At 43.4% G+C, this 27,740-nt stretch overlaps 3 protein-coding genes across 7 annotated transcripts; 1 reads left to right on the top strand and 2 right to left on the bottom strand.

Annotated features, from left to right (window-relative positions):
* Positions 1–275: 275 nt before the first annotated feature.
* rcan1b (regulator of calcineurin 1b) lies at positions 276–8,164 on the bottom strand. Of its 2 annotated transcripts, none has more exons than XM_026301621.1 (4): positions 2,828–3,460; positions 1,494–1,667; positions 1,219–1,378; positions 276–1,025 (listed from the first exon to the last, which is right to left on the bottom strand). In XM_026301621.1, exons 1-4 carry the CDS (start codon positions 2,912–2,914, stop codon positions 841–843), a joined length of 606 nt encoding a protein of 201 aa, XP_026157406.1. In that variant the 5' UTR covers positions 2,915–3,460; the 3' UTR covers positions 276–840. The 2 variants fall into 2 exon arrangements, with proteins under 2 accessions (XP_026157406.1, XP_026157405.1); XM_026301620.2 differs by lacking the exon at positions 2,828–3,460 and adding an exon at positions 7,599–8,164 and having other exon boundaries at positions 277–1,025.
* A 2,634-nt stretch (positions 8,165–10,798) lies between these two features.
* LOC113127222 (chloride intracellular channel protein 4) lies at positions 10,799–16,249 on the top strand. Of its 2 annotated transcripts, none has more exons than XM_026301609.1 (6): positions 10,799–11,936; positions 13,994–14,103; positions 14,350–14,475; positions 14,576–14,682; positions 15,064–15,245; positions 15,373–16,249. In XM_026301609.1, the coding sequence occupies exons 1-6, from the start codon at positions 10,833–10,835 to the stop codon at positions 15,532–15,534; spliced, it is 1,791 nt and encodes a 596-aa protein (XP_026157394.1). In that variant the 5' UTR covers positions 10,799–10,832; the 3' UTR covers positions 15,535–16,249. The 2 variants fall into 2 exon arrangements, with proteins under 2 accessions (XP_026157394.1, XP_026157395.1); XM_026301610.1 differs by lacking the exon at positions 10,799–11,936 and adding an exon at positions 13,625–13,843.
* Positions 16,250–18,571: 2,322 nt separating this feature from the next.
* arhgap1 (Rho GTPase activating protein 1) lies at positions 18,572–27,670 on the bottom strand. 3 transcript variants are annotated; one of them, XM_026301617.2, is made up of 13 exons: positions 27,431–27,670; positions 24,382–24,628; positions 24,064–24,156; positions 23,775–23,862; positions 23,288–23,419; positions 22,529–22,615; positions 21,966–22,064; positions 21,728–21,835; positions 21,521–21,597; positions 20,761–20,838; positions 20,515–20,643; positions 20,262–20,365; positions 18,572–20,137 (listed from the first exon to the last, which is right to left on the bottom strand). In XM_026301617.2, exons 2-13 carry the CDS (start codon positions 24,503–24,505, stop codon positions 19,970–19,972), a joined length of 1,287 nt encoding a protein of 428 aa, XP_026157402.1. In that variant the 5' UTR covers positions 24,506–24,628; positions 27,431–27,670; the 3' UTR covers positions 18,572–19,969. The 3 variants fall into 3 exon arrangements, with proteins under 3 accessions (XP_026157402.1, XP_026157400.1, XP_026157401.1); XM_026301615.2 differs by having other exon boundaries at positions 24,064–24,162; positions 27,431–27,661; XM_026301616.2 differs by lacking the exon at positions 27,431–27,670 and adding an exon at positions 24,734–27,285 and having other exon boundaries at positions 24,064–24,162.
* Between the last annotated feature and the right edge of the window lie 70 nt (positions 27,671–27,740).

The raw sequence follows: 27,740 nt of genomic DNA, 5'->3' as shown, positions 1-27,740 counted from the left end.
AAAAAAAATCCCATAATACTGCCAGAGGTCATTACAGTGAGTCAGTGCAAATTCCTCCTTGTTGAATAATGTTTTAACGGAAGCAGTACACACCAAAACTTTCTGTAAAAGGCGAGTAAGGCGTGCTTTCACTAGACTACTCATCCACTAGTCCAAAACGGTTGCAAAGGTGAAGCTGAGACATCGAACGTTAGGTAATGACGGGAAAAAAAAAAAAGAAAAAAAATCAAGGGGATCTAAAAAAAAAAAAAAAAAAAAAAAAAAAAAATCTGTTCTCTACAGCAACAGCAATATACAGCAGCCTACCAAAAACAGTAATAAACTTATGTTTAAATTCAATCAAAAAAAAATTTTTTTTTCCCATTTCTGTCTGTCCGTCAAATCCCAAACTCTATAGGAGGAAAACGTAAACATGGCTTGTCAGAATAAAGCTGCATTCACGCCATGGGAAAACGTCTAAGATCCAGATCACTCTGATGCTCTTGTACAATCTATATGTATGCACCTGACCAACTTCATGATATCTCAAACACTCTGACTAAAACATTAGTTTTACATTCCACAGTCTAAAACTAATGTTTCCGTCAGTTTCACCTCCACAAGCAGTACATATCATCTGATGAGTACTTTTCACTAGGAAGTTCATATTTCCTGTCTTCCTCATGGGACATGAATGCAGCATTGGACACAATGTTTTCTCTCTCTCTCTCCATCTTATGAAATGCTGATGTACGGGACATTGCAGCACCCCTGGGTGCTTGCCCAAAGTCCCCAAACATTCAAAACTGATGAGAGCATCTTCAGCTCTTGATCAATCGCATTAGGATGGAATGTTACAGCTCACTGCTTAACCCCGGGGGTGTAGTCGGGGCGCCGCGTCTGGATGATCTTTGGCCTCGGTGGGCGGGGCCTGTCGTCCTGGTCGCTGTCGTCGGGGGCAGAGCTGTCACCAACCTCGTCCTCACAGACGTGGACGACCACGCTGGGGGTGGTGGGCGTGCCAGTGTGGAGCTCGTACTTCTCCCCTGGGAATCGTACAGAGAAGAGCCGTCACAAGGGAGGATTCACTGAGGCCCAGACCCAACTGATAAGTGACAGCGGGTTATTTACTGTAAAGCTATTTTTAATTTAATAAAACCTTTGACTTAGGAAAAAAAACATCCCTGACATCAGCAGGCTTACGCCGAGACAGAAATAAAATTCGAGGATGCAGTGTACCTGGTCCTAGTTTTGAGATGGCACACAGCAGGTCGTAGTTGATGACCGGCGTAGCGTCCTGAGACTGTTCCCAGCCAACGGGAGGGGAGGCAGGGGGGGAGATCAGGAACTGCTTCTCTGGCTTAGGAGGCTCCAGGCGAGGACTCCCTATGTGGACGGACTACCGGACCAAAAGGACACATGCGAGTCTCGGTTAGTTGCTGCTTTTGCTAAGGTGCAAGAGAGACTGAACCTTCATCAAAGCAGTAAGGATGAAAAAGTTCAACGCCTGATACCTGGGCGAAGTAGAGTCTCATCTCTTTCCCGCTGAAGTCGGTCTTATGCAGTCGCAGTCTGGCCTCAGCTGCAGCCAGAGCATCACTGAAGCTGATCCTGACCCGCCGGAAAGACTTGAAGTACTGGAACTGCACCTCCGGGTCGAACGAGCGGAACAAGGCCTCAAAACTAGCCTGGAGAGAGAGAGAGGGAAGGGAAAGGAAGTGGGAGAGTGGAGAGAAGAGGGGAAGGGATAGAAATGATGATTGCACCTCTCTTCCTGTTCCACTGGATTTGTTCCATCTAAAAATACTAAACACTGTGAGCCAGAGGCGGCTATGAAAAACGTTACAGGACTTCAAATCGCTATGAACAAAAATGATAAAAATAGCCTCTATTACCAGGCGCTGTACTTGTCTCTCCTCTTTGCTCAAGACAGCATGCAGCCTGTATGGTTCTGACAGTGTGTTAGTGTGTGTGTGTGTGTCTGTCTTGCGTCAGAGAAGGAGATTTTGGGTGGAATTATTGACAGAAGTGAAAAAAAAAAAAAAAAAAAAAAAAAAAATCAACTACACGCCTGACCTTGGCCACCATTTCCATTACACATCAAGAGCGATGGCTACCAGTCCAAAGGCCATTAATGTGCACGCTCAACGTGGCACCATATCCGAAATTATGGAAACCTGTTAAGCGTACGCATAGACGCACGCATCCATCCAGTTATTTAACAAACCAGCTGCCCTTGCAGAAACCATCTAGCTGCACTCCGAGCACCCAGTCATCACAGCCTAAGACTCAGTAGGTCAGTGTGTATACAACAAGGCAAAATGATGACCCCAGCTACAACGATGCTGGACTGCAGGTTTTCCCACATAATGATCATGTCTGCAGAACACAGTCACGAAATGACTCCCTGCCTCAGATAACTGCTGTTTTCTCTTCACGTTAGCTGCCTGATGGCAAGTTCCAACCGGTCACGTCACATGAAACTGGTTCAAAAACAAGATGGAGTTATGAGTATTTTGGAAAAGATTAATTTCGGGGCTTTCAGGTTGGTTTTCACTAGGTGGGCTTAAAAATGACAATTCATTATGGTTTGAATGTTTGGATAAAAGAAAAAAGCTTCTATCCTGCAGTGATCAGCCAGCACTTTGAACCCTCTGGACTGCACTGCAGCACGCCGGCCTTGGATCTGTGCAGTGAGTCATGGGGAAGTCAAAACAGGAAGGAGTAACATAGCCCTCAGATGGAAACCTGGTGGATTGCTCCCTACTACTCCCTAAATAAACCTATTGCATCATTTTCAAGGATCCTGCTTGACTAAAGGAGCACCAGAAGCAGACCGCTCTTTTACCTGGGCCTCGGGACGGCTGAACACTTCCTGGCTAGTCACTGAGGCGACCAGGCAGAAGCGGTTACACTTGGTGGTCTTGATGTGCATGATGGGCGATCCCGGAAGACGAAACCTTTTCCACCTGAAACCTGAGGTCAGGGAGCGACAGGAAGCGGAGATGGTCCTGAGCGGCGGCGAGGACGATGACGGCGATGGCGATGACGAGGAAGGGGGGAATCGGGGGGGTCGGAGGTGCGTTGCCTTCCCCAGGGTGACAGGTGATACAGGAAGTAACAGATGCTCCCGGACAGGAAACGGACTGGCTTTTTGTTCCAGCTCCGGCTCCGTACACGTGGATCTTCTTTTGTCTTCACAGTGAACCAGTCCACAGCGTTAGAAACACACTGCCCTACGTTCGAGTCACGTCAGTCAACAGGACATACCCTCCTAACCCACATTCCAAGGTCATTCAGTGTTTCCCGTTCCTTCTCTGGCACTCTGTCTAGTTATTGCTCGTTGCAGCAGTCGGTGTGAGAGAGGGAGCTCTGCATCAGCCTGCAAACTGAAGGAATTTTCCAGAGATTTGGGTGTGGAGAGACAAAAATGTCAGTCTCTTCTCGGCCCACTCTCTCTTTCTCTCTCCTTCTCTCGCCTCCTGCTCCACAGCCGCTTAAATGAGCCCCTGCCAGCCGATGACGCATTCCATAGTCCCCTCCCTCTCCTCTTCCTGGTCCCATTCATCCGTTCATTCACTGCAAGCCAATCGTCTGTGGAAGGGGGAGGAGCAACCAGGTTTTTTTTTTTTTCCCCTTCATATCGCTCTAGTGACAGACACTAGCCACTGCTGACTAATCAGACAGGAGAGAGAGAGAGAGAGACTGGAAAATGATGACATCACCACTGAGCAAACTGACGCATTAATCAGCTTTCTCTTGCATTTATACGCAGAAAAAAAAATTCTTTTGTTGAATGGAAAACATGGCACAAAGAGCCTTTCACCTTGATTTCATTCCATACACTAAAGACTTATCTCCTGACCGCTGGGTGCACAGAGGAAGCACGTGGAAAACATGTCAGTCTCAGTAAATATAGATGAAGCAGAGGCAGGGAAAGACAAAGCGAGACAGCAGCTGATGGACAAAGAGGGAAGATTGGCAGGAACAGGTGGAAAAAAAAGGAGCGAAAACGGAGAGAGACACAGATTGATAGGAAGAATGCAGGATGAGGAGATGAGGGGATTAAAAAAAAAAAAAAGTGAGAGGCGGGAGAGAGCTGGCGCTGACGGAAAGTATGCAGTTTGATAACATGCTTTTATGAGGTATTAATAGCGGAGAGCTTGAAGTGTGAGCATGTGTGTGTATGTATGCGTGTGCAGCCGGCAGCTGGAAAAACAAGCCCGGGCTACGCTGCCACGAACGTTCGCACCTGTGCATTGTGAATACGTAAACACTCGTTGGTTGGGAAGAAAGGAACAAAACAGCGGGGGCAGAGTACAGACCCGCTTTGGGTGCATTTAACCCTCCACACAGTCTCGCACTGAAAATCCAGCTTTAACTTTGTGACAGCATACATACAAAGCAGCTTATTTTTTGCCTTGAGTCTTACAAAGCTTGACCTCAGGGACCTCCCGAGTGTAAACACAGACTTCAGCGAGCTGCTGTGTCAATAAGGAAGCTAAACCTGCACTGACATCTACCAGGTGGTCTGGCTAGATCGTGCCCAACCTAAACTACTGGACTTTAGACTTGTTAATGCAAACTAAAATAACTAATATCACGGTCCTCTGTTTGTGCCTGTGTGTGTGTGTGTGTGTGTGTGCGCACTGGATGGAAAAATAAAGCGGTGCAAATGTAAGCCTCCTGAAAACTGATGCTCTCGTGTAAGATGTGTTTGCTGATGTTAAACATTAGCGTGTGGGTATGTGCGTGTAGGTGCTAATCATCTCCAGACCTCAAGCACGCTGTGGGCGCTAAATGAGTGTGCACACTCACCCGCTGCATTTTTCCATCCTTATGTTTTTGTTTCATCTTCCCATTTTTTTTTCCATTGTCTCACTAGAGAGACAGGCAGGCAACAGCACAGCCGCTCAAACTAAACTCAGAACCTAAACGTAACCCCCCCCCCCCCAACCTCGAGAGAAGTAGCTTTTCATTTAAAGGAAAAACACGTGTTCACTTTATCTAAGAGTTAGATGAAGAAGAATTTGTGTCTGGACTGTGATCAATGTCCAAGTCAGTCCACTAAGAAGTGGACTGAAACCCCCCTTTTCAAATTTTAGGTGGATTCCAGTTTCTTCAAGTATAATTCCAGTGACACACAACAGCTACTTTCTGTTCTGGGCACTTATGTAATCTGTCCTGCCACAAATCCCACTTTCATTTACCCAGCCACCACTTTACGGAAAACCTGACTCCACTGACAGGTTTCTTCTTGGCTTTAATAAAATCCTGTACCTCAGGAGGAAAAAAGTGGGACTTGATAACACATGCTCCAAGCTTCTGTCATTTCTTATCTACCCCTTCAATCCACCTATCTGTGTTGAACCTGCTCATCCAGTTGTGTAACACAAACGCTGCTAATCACGCATTTAATCCTGATTTTAATCAAAATAATGGAACCGAGATCGGAATGCGATTAGTGTCTCATCCACAGCTGCCACCGTGGGTGTGTTCCACTGGAAAAATCCGTGACACTTGCCTGACTTTGCAGACCTACATCAATTCTTTTTCCCGACCTAAATCCGTACTTCCATGCTGGTTTACTAATGCCCGGTTGGGGCTGGGAACACTTGCTTGGAAAATACACTCTATCATTCCGCTGACCTATGTGGAAGAAACTCCTCGGCAGTGGCCTTTAACCAGCTATAATTCACATTGTGTGTGAAGGGCAGTGTAGATAAATGCGTTCTAAATCACACTGAACAAAGGAGGAGAGTACTGATCAGACATACTTAAGCTGTGATCACACTGATCTATATGCTTTTCATTCACTGACGTGTTGAACGTTTGACACCAGAGACCTGACGGGTACACCCTGGACAGGTCACCAGTCCATCACAGGACCACATAGAGACAAATAACCTCACACTCACTCCTATGGGAAATTTAGAGTCACCGATCAACCTGACATACATGTTTTTGGACTGTGGGAGAACAGGGAGAACATGCAAAGTCCGCACAGAAAGGCCCCTGCTGGGTTGTGAACCCAGGGCCCCCTTGCTGTGAGGCAACAGTGCAAACCACTATGCACCGTGCTGCCCCAATGACAACTGTTAAGGTGTAAATGATTCTAACATTCATTCCGCTGAAGTGCACTCATTCCTTAACAGAACCAAAGCAGCCCGGATGAAAGAAGGATTCCAACACCCTCAGCAGAATATTTTGCTGTGCAGCACCGTGGCGGACCCTCACTTCCCCTGCAGATGCCCAGCAGAAAAGCAGCAAGATCGAGGAAGGTATGGAAGAGAGAGGGGGAGGGAGGTCACTTCTTCTTCACCGGTTGCCCTTTGCCACTCTCCCCTGTTGTTTTCCCCATTTTTTTTCCATCAGCGTCAGCAAACTCTGCAACACGCCACCGAACGCTGGCTCATCTCACCACTCCCTGTGTTCATGTGGCTGCTAAATTGTGTGCATCAGCAGTTGGTTGCGTTCGCGTGCTGTCAGGATTGCCACACTTTTGTCCCTGAATACTATTGTGGCTAGTCTCATGCAATGCCTTGCGTTTCAAGGTTTTATATGGAGAAATTAAGAGAAACCAAGAAATGATAAGAATTGTCAAATTGTGAATCAACCATAGAGGTCCACTATAGTTGCGCTGCATTAGGTCCAAATTGACTTCAAGTAGGTGAAGCTCTTTTCCTTAGAAAAGAAACACTATGGTTGAAATATGCTAGAGAACATGACGAGTACCCTATTGTGTGTCTGGGTGTTTTCCACTGAGTCTGTTTTTTCCAGTGTGGAGACTATTATTCTCTGTTGTTAACACCTCAAAAACAGAGACAGACACAGGAACCAACAATCAACATAGTGACTGTTCAAACCGCCACACCCTCCACTGACTCCACTGTAATTCTGGAGTACGTAAAGGTTGGCCTAAATTTTTCCTCCAATCGAATCTGATCTCAAAAAGCCACACTGAATCTAACAATTAAACCAGGAAGGATATGATCATAGAATGAAATGAACTGTATTTTTAGGCTCTCCTAAAAGTACTGCCCTTTAAAATTATGCATTGCTGTGTGAAAATCTTCGGCACCAGACACAATCCCCTTTTTCTTACCATCAACAGGGGATCTAGTCCACTGACACTGATCCACGCCCTTAAATCCACAAAACTAATGGACAGTTTAAAGGCGTCTTATTGCCAACTTATGGAATACCAACTTTTTCAAAACAGCAAGCACAGTGACATCTAGTGGCTTGTTACACTTATAGCAGCTTTTCAAGACTGGGGCCACAGCAAGTCCTCACTGAGTTTAAGAGTTTTGTCAAATAAAAGTCCATCATCTCTACCTGCTTAATCCTATTTAGGGTCACAGGGATCTGCTGGAGCCTATCTCAGCTCTCTTTGGGTGAGAGGCAGGGGTACATCCTGGACAGGCCCCCAGTCCATCACAGGGCCACATATAGACACACAAACAACAACACACACACACACACTCACACTCACTCCCATGGACAATTTAGAGTCACCAATCAACCTGACATACATGTTTTTGGACTGTGGGGGGAAACTACCTTTAGAAAACTATAGTGACACGATCAGTCTGGTGACAGGCTTCAGGTTTCCTTACCTTCAGACTCCCCCCACTGAACAAATCCTCCGGTACTTTGCAGGCGATCAGGGCGTTCGGTAGATCAGTAAACTGAACATCTACCGTCGCCTCCTCCTCTTCACTGCCGTTCTCGATCTGGTGCATCACGATGTTTTATTTATTTATTTATTTTCCGATTGTTTTTCTGCAAACCCAGGACCAGAACCGGGTCCAGCAACGTAGATCCAAAAACAGCAGGATAACAACACCGAGCTAGCGGCTGACTGTTATTTCCGCCATACGCACCGGTCGAGCTGTAATTTCATAATAATGTGAAGTTAAGCTGTTCTTCGTCAGATGCTAACTGCTAATGGTTTTATGAGCTTGGTTTAACAATCCGCAACTAGGAATCGGAAACGACGCCGCTAAACAAGCGACACACGCGATAATCCGCGATTTTCTTCTCTCACTTATTTACGGCCGAAACCAGTCGTTTGTCAGCAGGTGCTGTCTTAAACCGAAACACCAAAATATTCTCTAATATGAACTGAAAACAAACAAACCTTTCGGATAATGTTAACTACTAGCATAGGGCAGAGGGTAACGGAAATGACGTTATTCGGCAGCTATGGGCGTTTCCGGTTTATGACTGCATTTTAAAGTTTAATTTTATTTTTTGATTCCAAGTAAAACACTTCACAAACAGTTGACTCTCAGTGGTTAAATAACAGCAAAAAATTATGGGCTAAAATATTATGGGCTGTTTCACATTTATAGTGTATGAAAATAAGTTATGTGCTTGTACTTTAATGTCAGTGAAATTATTTTAGATATTTGTGTATCAACAAACTGCTGTCTCAAACAGCAGACAGTAACTATTAAAGGGAAGGTCATTATAGATGATTATTAAAAATATTTATATTTCAGCATATTAACTTAAGTTTACATTTACCGTATTTTCTGGACTATAAATCACACTTTTTTACTCCTCTGGATTTATATAGCGAAGCGTCTTATACGCGTATATTTACAATCATTTTGTCGACTAGTCATTAGTGTTAGATGCCACTTTAAAGTTTAAAAAAAATGCTTATGTTCATGTTAAACTATAACACAAGTGAAAATGCAGCCCAAAAGAAAATACGGTAAATTAATTAGTTGTTGACATTTTCTTCAGTGAACGTTTTGTGGAGAGTAGACTGGAATACAGTGATAGATGGACTCCAAGAGACAGAAAGGAAAATAATAGAACTGGTGTGTGTCCAGTTTCTTTTGGAAATTAAAGTTTTGAGCTGTTTTTAACAGGACATTTTCAGTTACAAAATGACGTTAACAATTAAAGAATGGAAATATAATTTAAAAAACATGTTTTTTCATGCTGTAAACTATAAATGCCTGACATTTTGAGTTACATTACAACCATACATGTTTTTGTGTCTGTGTGCGTGCGTGTGTGCGAGTACGTGTTTAAAGAACTTCGGCACAAGTGGTGCTGGTCCCCGGGTGGCAGAGGGGTTTAAGCTTCTGGTCATGTGGGGATCAGCTTCCATTTAATCCTCCAGAGAGAGAGTGAGAGAGAGAGAAGGTAAACTGCATTTATTGACGTCTAGCTGTGCTTAAGGCACAGTACAGATTCAAGAACTCTATAGGAAGTAAAGACTCAAGAGTGACTGTACCCTTAAACCTGTACATCTGAATAATATGCATAGTTGTATGGAGAGCTGTGGAGTTGAGACCCCAGACTCGTACAGACTTTTCACAATCTTCTGAACTTTGTAAACATCTTCAGAACTATCTTGCACTGCATCTGGAAAACTGGACTCCTCCAAAAATCATCCAGCTTGGGATCTATTTCAGGATTCGAGTCTTCTTGTGACCTTGGAAACACTTTTCTGTGCCTCTTGTTTTGGAGTACTGCGCAGACTGAAAGAAACCTTTTGAGTATTTTCTGGATTACTGGGTTTATTTAACAATTTTGTAAACCTTAGTGTTCGTGGAAACGCCAGGATTTCATTTTGAAGTTAATTCAGACACTGGAACCATTCTGCAATTTAAGGCATACATACTGTTTGCAACTGCATGCTGATCCTGCGAATTGGCAGTCATTGTTCCTGAGTAAGTGTCTCATCATTTCCTCAAACTTTCCCAATGGCTCAGTCTGGCTCCTGCCCAAATCCTGACCTGTCAAATGGTGCCATCATCCACAGCCCACTAGGTATTTGCTCAGACCTGGATACCCAGAGAGGAAGAGAGGATGAGGAGGGGGAAGAGGAAGATGAGGAGGTAGAACTAGCCGAAGAGGTAGGGGAGGATATTTTGATGATGGCAGAAGGAGAGAGGCAAGTTGAAAAGGAAAGCGGAGAAAAACAGGAAGTGAGCATTACACTGTTACCAAATGGTGAAATTGGAGAGGGGGAAGAAGGAAATGAAATACTGGAAGAAAAAGATGAGACAGGAGTTGAAGTAGCGGATGAAGAGCACAAAAGCCCATGTCCCCTTTCAGCATTGGAACAAGTTGAGAAACATCAAGAGCAGATATTAGACGAAAATGGAGAAAATGAAGAAGAAGACAGGGAACATGTAGAAAATAAACACGAGACATCGATAGCAGGGGATGTTCAGGAATCAAGTATTCATGTAGAGGAGTCCGGAAAGGTTGCACAGTCATATACTGACGAGACCGATGAAACCAAAGCTGTTATTCCTTCTGCTAACAATGATGTGACAGAAATCCTTAAGGACCCAACAGCAGATGTGACCCCTGTTACCACAGGTATAGATAAGAAGTTCAACACTGAAGATGACCTATGCCAAACCTCAACTGTCAGCAACAGTGGCATAACTTTCAGTACAAATGGTGAAATTGAGGTGGTAACCAATCAGACCAACCAATTAACCAGTGATAATCAAGACGTCGAGAGGAACAACTCAGAATCCAGTAAAGAGGAAGTTGAGTTCATTAATAACAACATCACGCAACAAGAGGAGTGTTCCATGTCTGCTTCAGATATTGTTCAAGACTTAGAGGTAAAAGCAAATCAGAAGGTAGCACCTTCTGAAGAGTGGTCGCAAACGGAAGGAGAGGTTGAGGAAACGAGGTTGGCAGGGATCTATCGGGAGGAGCAGGAGGAAGAGCGAGTGCGACAGGTTGGGGTTAATACCCTAACAGCAATGGATGGGGGAGGAAAGACTACAGAAGAGGAGGGAAAAACAGACAAAAATGTTAGAGAGTTCATAGGTGAGGAAGAGGATGGAGGAAGGGGTGATAAAGAAATGCAGGAAGAGCATATCACTCAGTTTGAAAACCAGGCTGTGACTCTTCCAGAACCAGTAGCAAAGTGTGTAGAGGATGTACCTTTAGATCCGCAGCAAGATGTGGATATGGACCAGGTGGAAGAGGCCTTTGAACTGGAGGAAGGGGGTGAACTTTTACCGAACCAACCAGCAGCCGAGTCCACAAATGAAGGTGATGGTGATGTGCACGAACATCCTTTGCACCTGTTCAAAGAAGCAGGAACAGACTTAAGCAAACCGCCAAGAGAGCAGGCCGCTGTAGAAGACAAGATGGGAGGAGGAGCAGAGGAAGAGGCTGTGGTGGAAGAGATAGAGTTGGCTGAAGAACCTGTGACTGTTTTAGATGATGTGATTGAAGAGATAGAGGAGAGTCAGACTAATGAACTTGAAGAAGAAAAACCTGCCGCCATTACAACCCAGTCTGAAGACAGTGCTGTAGAGACTAAGGATGAAGAATGTCAAAAGCTGGAAGTTGAGAAGGTCGAACTTGGTAAAGAGAACAATGAGAAGCCAAAAGAGGTGGAACTGGACATAAATGGAAGAGTTAGAGGACTGAAGCAAGCACTAGAGAATGGCATCTTGTGCCCTGAGCCACAACCACTCAGGAAAGAAGGATGGGGGACAGCAAGAGTGTTGTCACCCAGGAAAAAAGATAATGACTGGATTAAAAATGATCAACCAGAGGAAGAAAGAGAACCAGAATTGAAGGCCTGGAGGAAAGAATTAAAGCCTGTGAATAAAAACATCTGGGAAACCGATAGGGGAAAGAAGGAATGGGTGAAAAAAGAAGTACCGCCAGAAGAGAAAACTCCGCCAAGGAAGGAGGCTTGGATAATGGAGCTGAAATCGGTGATCAAAGACGAATCCCTGCCAAAAAAAAAGGATGAGCAGGTGAAGAAAAAGCGAGTGGTGCTGTTGGAGGATGGCCATTCATATATCCCCCAGAGGGAGGAGATGACTGAGGGGAAGAAAGACGAGGTGAAACCGATCTTCCATAAGAAAGCAGAGAGCCCTATGCCCCGAGTGTGCAGGAACAGCACAACACCCCAAGACCAGGACTACGAGATCTCACTATACGTTAAGGTAATGAGCCATATGTATGTGCACCATCTTCAACACACACACACACACACACACACACACACACAGATACACTGTATATTTAATCTACTATATGTTTAACCTGAGTCAATAATACATTGTGAGAAATGAGGGTTTGTCCACGGTCCGACAACAACATTGGATCAGCGGACATGGACCACTTTTGGAGCATCATTCATCAGGAATCCGGCATGACCCCCAGCAACCATGCCAGACTCAGGCCTGAGCTTCTTGAAGCTGTTTCACCTCTCTGAGAGGAAGTGAAAATGTCTTCAAGACCATCAAGGGAGTCCAGACCGAGGCTGTCGCCTTTTGCTCAGTTGTTGCTAGTGATCTGTTGTTCAACTGTCAGTTAAGGTTTAGTTCTGTTAGATACTGAGGGTTTGCCCCTACTGGTGTGATGTGATAGATGCTGTTCTCGCTTAGACATTGTCTCCAGGTGTGATGCAGAGCAAGTGCGGGATGCACCCCGCCTTGATCTGCTTACCTTATCCCATTAGGACTGTGACATCCTAATCCATCGGTAACCACGGTAACTTCCACGCATGCAGTCCTGAAGGTACTGGACATAATTAGGTGCACCCTGTGCATGCATGTGGTTAAACTATACGTGCATTCTGATTTCCGGTTCTGCAGCACATTCCTAACTGAAGTGAGAATAAAAGGGCTAGCAGAGAGGTTTAACACAACCCCCCACTTCCCACCCCCACCCTCCCACTAATATCGGCGAGCTGCTTCACATGAACATGCAACAAGCTTGTTCCCCATGGGGAGCTCACAATCAAACAATGGCTTCCTTTGTCAGGGACTCTGCTGGCAGCGCACACTGCGATACGGTAGATGGAAATATTTTGGAAAAGGTTCAAGCCTCCTTCTGTGTTGCTGGACTCCACAAACACTTGAGGGATGCAGTTTAGACAATAGCCAGGATTTTGCATAGACTTTTTAATCTCGACATAGTTATCCTAGAATACAGGATCCATCTGGTATCTTAGGAACCATGTCTAAGGCACTAATAGCATGCAGGGTTAATCTCTTACATTCTCACTCTGTAAGCTGATTAGCCTGCTGTTTGGTGCTGGGAGCTCTGGGCAAAGCAGTGGAGACACATTCCTCAAACTACCGCACGTATGTATAGTTGAACAGATGGGAAACAAACACAACATGGACCGAGGCTTGACTCATCACAGTTTATCACATCATGAACATCCATCCATCCATTCATCATCTACACCCGCTTATTCCTAATCAGGGTCACCGGGATCTGCTGGAGCCTATCCCAGCTTTCTTTGGGTGAAAGGCAGGGGTACACCCTGGACAGGTCACCAGTCCGTCACAGGTCCATATAGAGACAAACACACTCCCCTTGCTGTGAGGCAACAGTGCTAACCATTAAGCCATCTAAGGCCTCTAAGATATCTAAGGTCGACCTTTAACAAAAATCCAGGTCGGATGAAATCCACACCTAATGCCTCTGTAGGTGTGAAAAAAAAAAAAAGAGATCTTTCCATCCCTGCTTTAACACACACTCACACTGGGTTTATTGTGTATTTGTTTGTGTATATTTGCGATGGAGCAGAGATTCCATCGCCACCCACTCCTCTGAAAAATGAAGGAACTCTCACACTGTTACCCGCCTCCAGACTTCACACAAAACTGACCCCAAGTCAGATTACAATGCGTGGTGCTTTACGCAGCTGCTGGTTTATACTATATCTGAACTAAAAACCTTTATTTGTTTTAAATTAGTGGATAGATAAGTGTTTTTAGCAGAGCTTTCACAAAAACCTTTAGCCCATCCGGACTGTTGACCCAGACTGTTCACCATGTCCTGGTATGACATTGCAGTTAAAAAACTCGGCTTCCCCACCATTGAGTTGTTTGTCAAGGTAAGTGATTAAAAACCTCACTTGGTTTTTTTCCTACAGTATCTGTGCATTGCAGGTTAAGTATGATTAATGTGTCGCTGTTTGGAGATGGTCAGACGTCACTCAGGCAGCATCTTGTGTGTCTCTTTATGTGCATGCATGTGTGTGTAGGCGGGAAGTGACGGCGAGAGCATCGGTAACTGTCCGTTCTCCCAGAGGCTTTTTATGATCCTGTGGCTTAAAGGGGTCATCTTCAACGTCACCACCGTCGACCTCAAACGGTAATACACACCACACACGTACATGCCTTCATATCATGCACCTGAGGTGGGACTAATTCACAAATCTCAAGTGTCAAGTCTGCATCAGTGTCGAGTCTCAGGTCAAGACCAGCAAACTCCAAGTCGAGTCCAAGTCCCAAACTTTCAAGTCTTTTGAAAAATAACTGAGAAACAGAACAGAGATCAGTGCTTCGTGTTTCTTTTTTGTTGATTTGCAGAATAATTATTGATCATTTGTGTTGTCAGGAAGCCGGCTGACCTGCAGGCCCTCGCCCCAGGAACCAACCCCCCTTTCGTGACCTTTAATGGTGAGGTCAAGGTCGATGTCAACAAGATAGAGGAGTTCCTGGAGGAGAAACTCACCCCACCACGGTACATTAACACACTTTCACTGGCATATCACTGGCCAGTCAGTACAACATGTTGACCCATCAACTGTAGGCTGACTTTTCTTATTTCTCTTCCACACCAGCTACCCCAAACTGGCTCCCAAACATCTTGAAGCCAACACGGCCGGCATAGATGTGTTTGCCAAGTTCTCAGCTTACATCAAAAACCAGAGAAAAGACACCAATGACGGTAAGAGAGGGATTGGGTAAGGACAGAGCTTATGAATTTATGAAGTTCTGCTGCCCCCAAGTGGCCAAACATTAATGAGTTTAGCTTTATAACGTCTAGATCAGTGGTCTTCAATCCTGGTCCTCGAGGTCCACTGTCCAGTGTCCTGCTTCTTTTCCAGCTATCCCTGCCCTTGCAGCTTCTGATTGGCTGAACACTCCTGTTTCAGATAATCAGCAGGCAGGGATAGTTGAAAAACAAGCAGGACCGTGGACCTCAAGGACTGGACTTAGAGAACCCTGGTCTAGATACTGATAGTAATGGTGAGGTTGTGGTGAGAGAACTTAGAAACATCAAGCTTTCTTGACTATTGCAACTATTTGATTCCACCTGCCTGTGCAGCCTTAGAGAAAGCCTTGCTGAAGTCTTTACGACGTCTTGATGACTTCCTGAGGACTCCGCTGTCTGAGGAGATTGACGCCTACGCCTCAGGAGACCTGCCCGAGTCCTCCAGGAGCTTCCTTGATGGGGACGAGCTCACCTTGGCCGACTGCAACCTGCTGCCTAAACTACACATCATCAAGGTCTGTTTCGGATTTTTCCACATTGGAGTGAAAAGAATGGTCTTCTTTTCTTTTTTTTTTTTTGCAGTATTTGGACTGTTACGAGCCTCCTGTCGACCCCATTCTGTCCACATTTTTCTGTTTCTAGGTCGTAGCCAAGAAATACCGCGGCTTTGAGATTCCCGCAGAGATGATCGGGGTGTGGAGGTACTTAGACCGCGCCTATCAGAGGGAGGAGTTCACCAGCACCTGTCCTGCTGAGAGGGAGATCAAATTTGCATACCTGGATGTCGCAAAACAAATCAAATGAGATCAAGAGTGGGGAAGATTAGGGATGAATAAATGAAAAATACAGAAAAGAATATAGAAGAGTAGAAATTAAGGGTTTGAGTGAAGCCTGATACTGTAGCCTAAAACATCTATTAACTCTTTTTTAAGTCTATGTCTCTGTATGTATGTGCATGTGTGTGTGCTCTCACGGGTTGGGTTGCACAGCGAGCTACTCTACTACCACTTTATGCCAATCATTTTACAAGTAATCTTTAGATTACAGGTTTGCTTGCAGAATTAATTCCTGATTTATATTTGCTAACTTTTTAGACAATGGCAGGGCCAAGTTCATTAGAAACTAAATAAATACAGTTGTTAGTGTCACAGTATTAGAAATCACTGTTCATCTTCAGCAAATTAATTGGACTTGATTGTCTTTGAATTTGAATCGGAATTTACGTCGGGAATCTGAAAATGCAAAAACACCTCACAATACAATAAACATATATAATAGATTATATTTATACATTCATTTATATGTAGTCACTCAGCACTAGAATAAAAGCCTTATGTTAACATTGACCTCCCATTTTATTTTTAAATCTGACAGAAATATTTTGTTGTTGTTCCCTTGAATGCAGCGTTATCTCATTAAAACCCATTGTTTAAATATCGGGCAGGAGTAGTTTAGTGTGATTTTTCAGTCAGCCATTGAGCGTTTGGCACCAAACCAGCCCTCACACCAGTCTACTGTGTTCCGGCCTTATGTCCCCCTCTGGTGGAGGGAATCTTTATTAAACTGATTTTATCACTATGTGGCTTCAGTTTTTTTTTTGTGGTTTTCATCATCTGATCTTTTTTTTTTGTCTGCCTTCATCTTCGGTTCAGAACAGTTTCTCATAGTGAATTTGTATTGTCTACCTAGCGAGTTACTTTTTCATTAATCAGTTCTTTTATTTTGAAAGGCGGTACCAACTTTGGCCCTGTTCAGCTGCAAAGAAAAACAGTAAAACACAAGCTTTCATCCACCATTTTTTTTTATTGTTTGCACACATTGATATTACAGCATATTTCCATTATATCATACATATTTAAGACTTCGTTCCATAACATATCAAAAGTAAAGCATGAAAAAAAAGTTAAGAAAATAAAATCACTATAAGTATCAATAAATCAGCCTAGAAATCAAATTTGTTCTCCCACAGAGAAATATGTCACCATGACAACAGCTACAGTACAAAGACCCATAGATTAGACAGGGCTGTAATGGATCAGCAGAGATACGGAGAAACTGAAACAGAAATCATACTTGGTTGAAAAAACTGTGGTGCACTTTTATATCTAAAACAATATATTTCTTTTATTATATAAGAATAATTCCAAAAATGTGTTAATGAAGATTGAGAAGTTACGGAGCTGGAACTTCACAAGCCTGTGATCAGTCATTACAGCCGGGGTGTGTTCAGCAAGCCAAGGAGTTTGGACACGAGCGCAACTGTTCCCTGTGTGTTGCCTTCAGGTTGCAATACACTGCTCTGAACACACGAACACCGAAGCTTAGTTGAACGCACCTCGCGTTGGTGTAATCTATGGCAGAAGGGGCACGCTGGCACTTTGATGGCTAATCACATGATCACTTGGAGGAAACAAATAAGGCACGAGCATGCACACACACACACACACACATAAACATACATATTGCTGTTGTCAAATCAGTTTCATTATTTTATTTAAGAAAAATCCCCTTTGATTTCATGTTATTTTCATAGTTTTTTCTATGAGGTTTTGAATGGAGTTTGAGAAAATACTTGCTTTTTTCGACCTAAAGAGAGAATCTTTTTCATTATTTCAAACAACAAAAATCATGATTTCACCTGACAACACCACCACACACACACACTCTCTCAAACACACACACACCTTAACGGCAGGAGCCCTACTTTTTCATGATTTCGCTATTAAAACCCCAAGTTAGACATATTCTGTCTATTTAAATGTGCTGGGTTCAGAGATCTACACACACACACACGCACACACGCACACACACACACATAAACCAATAGCATGTCAATTACCACGACACTGACATGACTAAGTTACAACATTTAGATTTTTGTTTTTTTTGCTAAAAATATCACTCACACTAAATCTCTGATCTTTTGGATGCTTTTCAGTCACGTTGCATTACGAATCATCACATTACAACACTAAGATTCACCTACTATTAGTATTTTGGCCATTAACAAAATAAAAGACTGATTTAACAGCATTTGGCCACATGACTGTAGGAGGTAAATTGATCAGGGTCACTAAAACAAAAAGGGTAATTTCTTCAAAAATATGCATGCTGTATAATACCTTTTTTTTAACAACTATTGGGGTCAAGTCCACTGAGCTTCTTAACTGAAAATTAGGTACTTTTAATTTGACACACAATACAATGCTTTGGAACAGCAAAATATGGAGATAAATGGCAAAAAAGTTCTTGAAAATAAGGCTTTGGGAATGGAAAGTAAAAAGCTGAAAATAAAGCTATCAGACGCATCTCAGAATTGGGTCGTGGTTAGCTGCAGAAATTATATTTGGCCTGGAAAGTACAAGAGATCAGTAGATGAAGAAAAAAAAAACAGAAAGACTAAAAACAATAAATGCAGGAACTGCTCTGACATGTGGCGGGAAAACTGCAAGCGGATTGGACCTGCTGACGGACGGCTCGGTCTACATTGAGCTTTATCAACAGTAAAATAAAACCCTTTCACTAGTACTGGCCTAGTAGCTGCCCCAGGAAAGCAGTCCAGCGTATCACTACCACTGGTTCCCTTAACAAGCACATAAACGATCGGAATTACAGTAAAACCAACTCACACATCTCCATGGCTGTAGTGTGAATATGGCCTTTAATCTTGGAGAACCGCACAGCTCTGGCACGGCATCATCGCTTTTCTATTTTAATACTCAGCTTAAAAAAATACAAACAATACTTGGGTGCTGACAAGTAGTCCTGGTACCATAGCAGCAGACCTGCGTGGTTAGAAAAACTAAGCACGCTCAGTGGTGATGAACCTTTTTTAAAACTGCCCAGTTTGTTGTGGATTACATCTGGGTGACAGGCCGCGGGGCTGGACGCCCTGGAGACAGGGCGAGCACCCAGAAACTGTCGGACGACTTGGACAAACTCCGTTAGGGGCACAACAAAGGCAACTAAAGGTACAAATGTGTTGATTTCATATGATCAGGCGTACGAGCCCCTCTCACCACGCGCTGGGCATCGCTGCTTAACGTAAAGGTTTTAAAACTTCAACACCCAGAAATCCCTGGGGGAAGGGGGATTTATTTATCATTTGTCAGCTGTTAATCCTGTACCATTAAAAAAAAAAAAAGAACAGGTACCATGAAATGCTACAATAAAACAAATCCCCAAATTACAGTTACTATAATGAGAAGAGTTTAGTCAATTCCACTAAATGAATTAATACAATATTGAAGTGAAACGCTGTAAGGGAGGGAGAAAGGTCACACAAACTATGATGAACTAGTACAGTATATTACAGAGCAGTGAGTCTTCAGTCTGAAACCTAAACCAGGACTAGGTCCAGCACTCATTCCATCCCCACAGCAGGGTTTCTAACACGTAACGCTTGGCTGGTAGAGTCGCACAGCCTCCGTTTTTTTAATCACAGCATTTCGTAGATTGTCCACAATGTTTGGTACCGAGTTCGACCGACTACAAGTTCACCTGAGACTTTTAATGGGGACGCGACTGACAGCGCTGCGTTCGCACTGGGACCGAGCTCATAAATATTTGCACTTGATTGCATTTATGCCCAGAGAGACACACTCCTAGATTAAGTCACAGCACTTTATAGCACACTAACCTAACAATCAGGTCCGAGTCCCACTTGGAACATAAGGGTCCAGTATTTCGGAGCATGACGAGAGGGACTAAACGGGAGGATTTTACAGCTTTGCAACATATCCAGCAGGAAAAATCTAGAATTTGGTGGCCCAATAAAATGCTGTAACAAAATGTGTCGGGATTGCTACTTTACATTTTTAGCACTTGGTAGGTAGCTCAGTTTACTTATCACAGGCAAAACCAAAGCAGCAAAAAGACCTAACTTGCTATTTAGACTTTGCGACTGTTTCCCACAACGGGGTTTCTCTCCACAGTCGGACCAAAAGTGACTAAAGTGACTACTTGATAGCTGCTAGAACTGTAGTGCTATGAGTTGTTTATACAGGGTTGTTTGGGAATGCGGTCACTGCTCATAGGCCAGTCGGAATGTAAAAACTGCTTGGGGACTAAAGTTAAACGCCATTGGTCCGCAGTGTATGATGTTTTCATGGAAAAGCAGATGGAGCTGACTGGTCTAAGTGCTGCTGGTTGAGAAGTACCTTTGAACTAAATGCTGTATGAGAAGCAGGGTGTCAGCTTTCCGACTGATAGAGAGGCTGTGGGGCGAGGGCACAGGGGTTTAGGTGAAGACCAGATGCTGCTGGTCCAGCAGGGTTCGGGTGAAGTTGTTGATTGGCCCAATGGCGCTGAGCGACATGGCGTTGTCCCGCCCCCAGAGCAGGTTAGGACCAAACACCACAGCCAGGTTACTGTTGGTCATCTTATTCACCTCACTTTTGGCTGACACCTAAACACACACACACACACACACACACACACACACACACACACACAAGAACACACAGGTGTGACGCTGCTGGTAACCAACAGACTGTTGTTATATGAAGCTTCTTCGAGTTTATCTGCCGTACCTCAGCCAGGAACGTGATGAGGTATCGCAGCGAGATGCGGTTTTCCTCTGGCAGCGACTCTATCAGCGTCTTCATCGCCGTCACCTGGTCTTCACTGGGTACAGCTGCAACGCACCGAACACAAACATCACCGAGAATCAGAGCGGAATTAAACCGATCCTAGACCTCCCTCCGAGAGAAAACGTCAGGAATGGGATTTGTACGAGTTCTAGCAACACAAATAACAACAGCAGTGAACAACGTGTGAACGTACAGGTGAAGTTGACAATGTCGTTGTAGAGCTGGTAGGTCAGCAGAGGCTCCGGCAGCTCCCTCAGGAACGTCTTCAGAATCACAGCAGCCAAGTGGACGTCCTCCATTTCACTGAAATTCACGGTCGCACCTGGAAAACACACACAAAGAAGAAGAAGAAGAGAGAAAGAGGAAAAATGTATCAAATTTAAACGCATGTAAATAACACATGTAGATACAAACCACCTGGGAGGAGAGATGGTCATACCTGAGTTGTACCTGAGCTGGACGTCCTTCACCAGTGTCACGTTGGCGGACCGTCTGAAGATCCCCTCGATCTCCAAACCTTGAAAAACACGACACTTCCTACTAACGCTGGGGACACACTAGATGATTTGAAAATCTTCACTGATTTTAATAACGTGGGCGACTAAATAATTCAACAAGACCGAGAGACCATCCACCTGCTGTTTGTGGGAACAAACAGCAGGTGCAATTCCATAGACACGAGATTTCACAGAAACTCGCGTGATCAAAATGTGACTTCCTGACGCGCGCCTTTTCATTGTCGGCCCTGCTGTGGTTTGTCTTACACAATATGTGGCATAATTACAACATAATTACAACAAGCATGTCTCCTTCTGGCGCTGGTGTCGTTTTGATCGCTACCCATGTTTGTGAGGCGTAAAAGTACGAAACATCCGTTTTGTTAACGTTTTCTGGGCTGCTTGCTCTCATTGGTTATTGTGGGCAAATCTGATATAAAATCTTCTAGTGTGTCCCCAGACCATCATTTTTGTGAGTAAACTTTAGTAGTTTTGTCACTGCACTGTGTTTCTGTTTCAAGCACCACAAGAAAACTTGAGAAAGTTCGAGATCTCTGACCAACTTCCCCTTGGACTGAAGAAGCCACTCGGGTGAGTGGTGAAATGTTTCAACACGACTACTGGAAGTCCAGTTGCCTAACTCAGCCTCCAGATATGTTCACCTGGACGACTGAGAATCTTCACAGACAAAAGAAAAGTTACCTTGCTCTGAAAGGAAGGTAATGGTATCTGTCATCACAACAGGGACTGGATCGCCATCTGGACTCCTCTGTCTGAGCCTGACACACACACACACACACACACACACACACACACACACACACACACACACACACCAGAGCTCAATACAGAAGAATATGACATTTAATATTTAGAGCAAATGTGAGTATCATTGATTTAACCACCTACAATGCGAGTGACACTCCAAACACCTGGTTGGGGAGGGGAGGGCTGGCAGGAGGAGACATGGGAGGCTGAGCGGTCGGTTTAAGAGACGCCCTCAACTTGTTGTCGTACCTGAACAGGGAGCAGATGGTAGAGTGTTATTAAAAAAAAAAAAAAAAAAAAATACAAATACAGTGTGTATAAATTCTAAAAATGCAAATATTTACTGTGTATTATTTCAAAGTGGATTTTTGCCTCTTACTCTTTGACACAGGCTGGAATGACCAGCTGATCACACTTCACTACGTTTTCCAGCTCACTCAGGTAGCTCACATAGTTGATCTTCCTGCCAAACTTAAAGCTACACAGAGACAAAGAGAGACAATCAGCTTTAAACTGGTTTCAATTTCAGGTATATTATCGTTCACATGAGCTGCTGTAGCAAATGTGTGAATTTTAAATGATGACTATATTCATAAATGCAGGGTTACCAGTTTAAACAAGGCGAAACACAATTGTCTAGTCGATTTTCCTTTTCTTTCTTGATACAGTAGTAAATTAAAAAAAGTTTGGAACTGCTGATTAAACACTATGGTAAATTTCGGGGCATAAACATGCCTGGACTATTCGCTGTGAAGCAACATACATTTTCTTGGTCAGGTGAGCATGGACGGTACATTTTCAACCCTTCACATTTTACAGAGTTGTTTTCTACATCTGCCACTAGATGGCACTACAGCCACATCTTAGTGATTTAATCAGCACCTGTGAAGTGGAGCGTCATGCTCAAAAACATGTTTAGTTATTTGAAATTTTTAAAAGCACCTGATGATGGGTTTGAAGAGGATCAGCAGGGTCTTGATGAACATGGTGGGATGGACGATGTACAGAGCCTTGATGTTCTTCTTATACCTGAACACATGCACAGAAGATATTGTGAAGCACCATACATCTTTGGAGCTGCTTATTGGGGCTTTTCCACTAGCACTACTCGGCTCTACTCGACTAGGCTTGACTTGGTTTCTTGGGTTTTCCGTTAGGGGATAATACCTAGTACCAGGTACTTTTTTTTTGTACCTGCTTGGCTGAGGTTCCAAGAGACTAAAATTTGACGTCAACAAACTGCGGGCCAGGTGATGTCACGTCATACTCACGTAGAGTGAGTATGACCGTGTCCAACACAAGAATCAAACCCGCCATTTTTAAAAACTGACAACAGTGACCGCCATTTTTATAGTCTTTAGCGAGGCAAATGGCTAAAGGTACTCACAAAACAACACCGTGGTCCTACGAGGAGGTGCAGATGTTTCTGTGCTTGGTGGCGTCATGTTAGTTTCGCACGTCCGTGGTACGGCGATCTTACCCATGTTGATTGTATTGGAAAATGACCAAAACCGAGTCGAGTAGAACCGAGTAGTGCGAACTGGGATTTCAAAAACCCTAATTCTACTGGCAACATCATATTTGTGTTGAGGATAGACCACCCTCATGTGTGCGTAAAGGTGTGTCTGCTTGTTGCGTAGCAGCCTAGAGTCTTTTGTCATTTGTGATGTAATGAAGGTAAACACAGCAGACGGAGCTTACTTCCTGTCAAACTCTCTGTATGCGTCTCGCAGCCAACTGAGAGACGGTTTGTTTTCGCTGGTCAGCCCGTAATGGAAATAGATCAGAGTGTAGTCGCTTTCCACGTACTGGTCCAGTGTTCCTTTAAGATACCTGGCAAAAAACAAACACACACACAAAAAAAACCTGTTTCATCAAATATCTTGGTGTTTCAGCACATGCTGTCAGGCGATGTGGTTAAAAAAAACAAGAATGCTGAAAAGGCATCTTGTTTCCTTTCACAGAAGCTGATCTGACTTTTTTTTTTTAAAAAAACTTCCCCCTAGTAGACGTCTCAGAAACAGAATAAGTCTTCAAAGAGACTTGTTTCACACCAAGGACCTGGATAAAAATTCCATCCACTTCAAACAAACCTTTTCACCTCTTATAGTTTTAAAACAGGTCTCACAGAATCCTTCCCTCTGCTTCTGCTTGTTTGTTCTGTTTCGACCGATCACTGTTTACTCACATCAGCAGCTTGTGATGGTCCAGCTGGTGCTGCGGGGGCATCCTGCAGGCGTTAAACACAATCACCTTCCTGCCAAAGTTATCGTCACCTAAAGTCACACAGGGAGGCAGGGGTTTAACATCATTTATATAAAAACAGACAACTTTCCCTATGCTTAAAAATATATATATATATATATATATATATATATATATATATATATATATATAAATAAAAACAATCCAAATTCTACACCTCAGCCTACAAATTTTACACAAAGAAAAATGAGGGCTGTGATTGGAGGACTGACCTGCCACTTCAATGATCTGATGTCTGGCGATGTCATAAAAGGGATGGTCCCAGGGCAGGTGGGGAGAGGCAGCATCGAACTGCTGGGAGACATCTGTCTCTGACACACAAAGACAGTCCAGTATCTTAAGTGTTTGGAAAATTACCCTTTTTTTTGTTCTGAAATAATAATACCAGAGCCAGTACTCTACCTTTAATAAAACATACAAATGTTATACAAGAGTTAATATCTAAACACATGGAAGGTTTGAATTTTATGACTAAAACAATTAAAGGCGTGTTACTGGAAGGGCTGTAAGTGCTTTCCAAACCCTCTCACCTGATTTGCTGAGTGGGGACTCATCAGGGGGCCACTGCTGGTCCTCGACCGTGGCTAGCTTCAGCTGTTCTAACTGCGGGGTCGGAACCTCTTCGCTCAAATCTACCAGCAGCTCTGAAGACATCGCGCACACTGCGGACTGGCGCTACAGGCACCCACTCGCACACGCTGCGCGGTAAATGCCTCAGATACGCACACACACGCACACAAGCTGTTGGACTCGGAAAGCCACGACTTCCACAGAGTCCTGCAAGAGACAGAGACACTTGCGTCACTTCAAAGATAAAACAAAAACAATTTCAGGATCAGTTATTTCCAGTTAAACGGTGTGTCAAAAAAATCTGTTACTGACCTTTAAAGTAATTCTGGATGACAAAAATCTATACCCAACAAAAAACACAACATCTCCGCTGCTGTATAATCAGTGAGTCTGTGCCAATGGCATAATGTAACGGCTGCATCTCTAGTACTTTTCACATATCAACTCCCTCGCCGCTTTCAATACACTCATACTTCCTCTTTTATTCGCCAACCCCTAATTATTTCCTCTGCTTTCTCGCTCTCTATCTCACACACTCACACACACACACACACGAAGGCTCTCTGTTCTCTTTCTACTACGTGACATTATGCTGGCTGACAGCATGTTGCTTTAAATAAATATCAACACTAACCTACAGGCGCAGTCAGCTCGTTGCTGCTCACCATCCACACGCAGACACGCATGTACACACGCACAGATAGTGAAAATCAAAAAGCCATCAGGGAGGACACAGGGTCGGATTTTGGATGTTTCTCTTTTCCTGCTTTGTGCGCTCCTGAACACAGCAGGTCGGCCTGGCGTAGGCCAAAGCAGGAGGATGAGGACACATCGCCTCACTGTGAGATCTGGCGAACGCAAACGTGCGGTTAACGGTCGTAAATGAAACGAGCAGAAAACAGCATCACATTTCACTGCTGTGTGTGTATGTGCTTGTGAGATCTTGCAGATTATTTTCCCACACCTCAGCTTCCAACATCAAGAATAATCTTCCATGATCAAACTGATTAGGTAACTAACCAAAACAAAAACCAGCTCTCTCTGTTAACCTCATTAACCATTGCTATATTTCCAATTTAACACCCACATCCCTATGGACAATGAAGCAGTCAGTCAGCTAATCAGTCAGGCAGTAAAACAGCCCGTTTGCTTCCTCAAGGATTTACTGCATCCGGTGCCCAGCCACAACACCTGTTCACAGGTGTGAGAGTTTAAGGATCTCGTTACAGTTCAGCTCTGTCGACACACACACAAAGCCACTGTGTGTACATATGAACGGTTTACAGATAGATACAGCGGTGACAGCGCACACACACACACACACCCTCCCCCCACCCTTTTGCTATCACAGAGCTGTAGAGGAAAGCAGCTTAGGCAAAGTGTCCTCCAGGGGGCTGGAGATTGGTTTCCAGGAAAACTATACTGCAGACCAAAACCCTCACAATCATTCTCTTTCTGTTACCACAGAGATAACACAAGCAAAAACCCACAATGGTCTTAGGGTTGAGACTGACCATGAACAAACATATTTCTTCAATCTTCGAGAAAAGGCACTATCTTAGCTTCAGTTTCAATGAAAACATACAGTATGCACCATTCACGTCTATACTTCCAAATCCATCAGGAACCTATGGCAAGCCGTTTTAACATCAAATGGATTTCACTTATCTGAGATAACATTTCAGATATTTAAAATTACATTTTGACTGGTCAAAACTACATTGTGACTGGTCCCAATTCTAATTCAAGATATCTAAAATTACATTTTGACTGCTCACAATTCGCCTTTTTAGCATTTATTTGCCCGAAAGAATTCACATTTAAGACATCTGTAATTTATTTGACTAGTCACAACTGTAATTTAAGACATCTGTAATTTATTTATGACTAGTCACAACTGTAATTTAAGACAACTGTAATTTATTGACATTTGGACTTGCAAGAACTGTTCATTGACTCAAATGTAAATAGTAAATGTAATTGTAGATATCTGTAATTCACAATGTGCATAGTCAAAATTTAATTATAGATATCTTAAAGCAGTTTCTCCATTCAAGTCAATGAGCAATTTTTACTAGGCAAAATGTCATTGCAGATATCTTAAATTACACTTGTGACTAGTCATAAACACATTATAGACATCTTCCATGTGAATCCTGTCGACTTATTTGATGTTGAAACGTCCTGCCATAGGAACCTATATTCTAGATTACATTACATTAGCTGTAATTCTTCCTGATGTGTCTACAGGAAAGGTATTTTTTTATTTAGTACATTTCTGCTGTCAGCCAGACTGCTGTTCGTCAGGAGCTGCTGACAGACAGCTAAAATGCACTGACAGGTCACATTATAGTGTACAATGTAAATCGCATTGACAGTAAATATGTGACGTCTTAAATTCGGCAGGTATATGAGGGCAAATTCGATAAAGTGTTTATTAAAAACCAAACATAAGACAAGAAACCAAATACACGTTAAAGTGGCAAATATTTAAATGGAGTTTGGTGAACCGCTCTCCCCATACAAGAGACACTGACGCTATTGATTATTATCATTAGCTGTTTTTATAACGTTAACCGCTGATAAAAGCAACAAGTGAGCGCTCGGATAAATGAGTTTCTTCACTTTTACACACAACATTTAAAAAGCTTCGAAGTTATATTAGCTTTAAAAAGCTAACTTAGCTAACAGTTACCTTAGTCAAAAAAATAAGCTGAAGCACATTAGCAAACTGCCTTAGCAAGTTAGCTCATTTTCACTAATGTTAGCAATTAGCAACGACATCTCTTTATGAAATGCTCCAGTGCTGTGCGGAAACGCGTTGCTAAAGACGGAGATTTAAGTCAGCTAGCTAAACGAATAGACGTTACCTCGACAAAATTAGCCCCCCCCCCGCAAAAAAAAAAAAAATCACGTCACGACTCCAAAAAGGTTCACGGCACGGTTGTGTTTCTGCCTCCATAAGTGAGTTTTATAAAACGGCACCAAAACTGCGAAGCGTTTATTTACCGTAATCGTGCAGTTCCTTCGCGATTACACGATAAGCTTCGCGGTCCTTCTATGACTTGGTGCCCGATGTTGACAGCAACGAAACAGCAACAACGCCTTTTCCGGTTTGTTATTTTCAAAGTAAACGTATGCGTCTCTGCTTAAGTTGCGCTGTTTTTAGCAAAATAAAAGCTCGTTACGTGCGCGCCCTCTGGTGGTTATGAAGAAGAATTACAACCGCAGCTGCAGCCAGACTCTTATTTTATTAGTTACTGGTACGTTTCTTTTCAGGTTCTTTTCTAGATAATTAGGGAAGAAACAATACTAAAAA

This window comes from Mastacembelus armatus, chromosome 2 (genome assembly GCF_900324485.2).
Source record: "Mastacembelus armatus chromosome 2, fMasArm1.2, whole genome shotgun sequence".
Classification (NCBI taxonomy): domain Eukaryota; kingdom Metazoa; phylum Chordata; class Actinopteri; order Synbranchiformes; family Mastacembelidae; genus Mastacembelus; species Mastacembelus armatus.
Note: the sequence above shows the minus strand (reverse complement) of the source record. Positions and strands in the feature narration are given on the sequence as shown.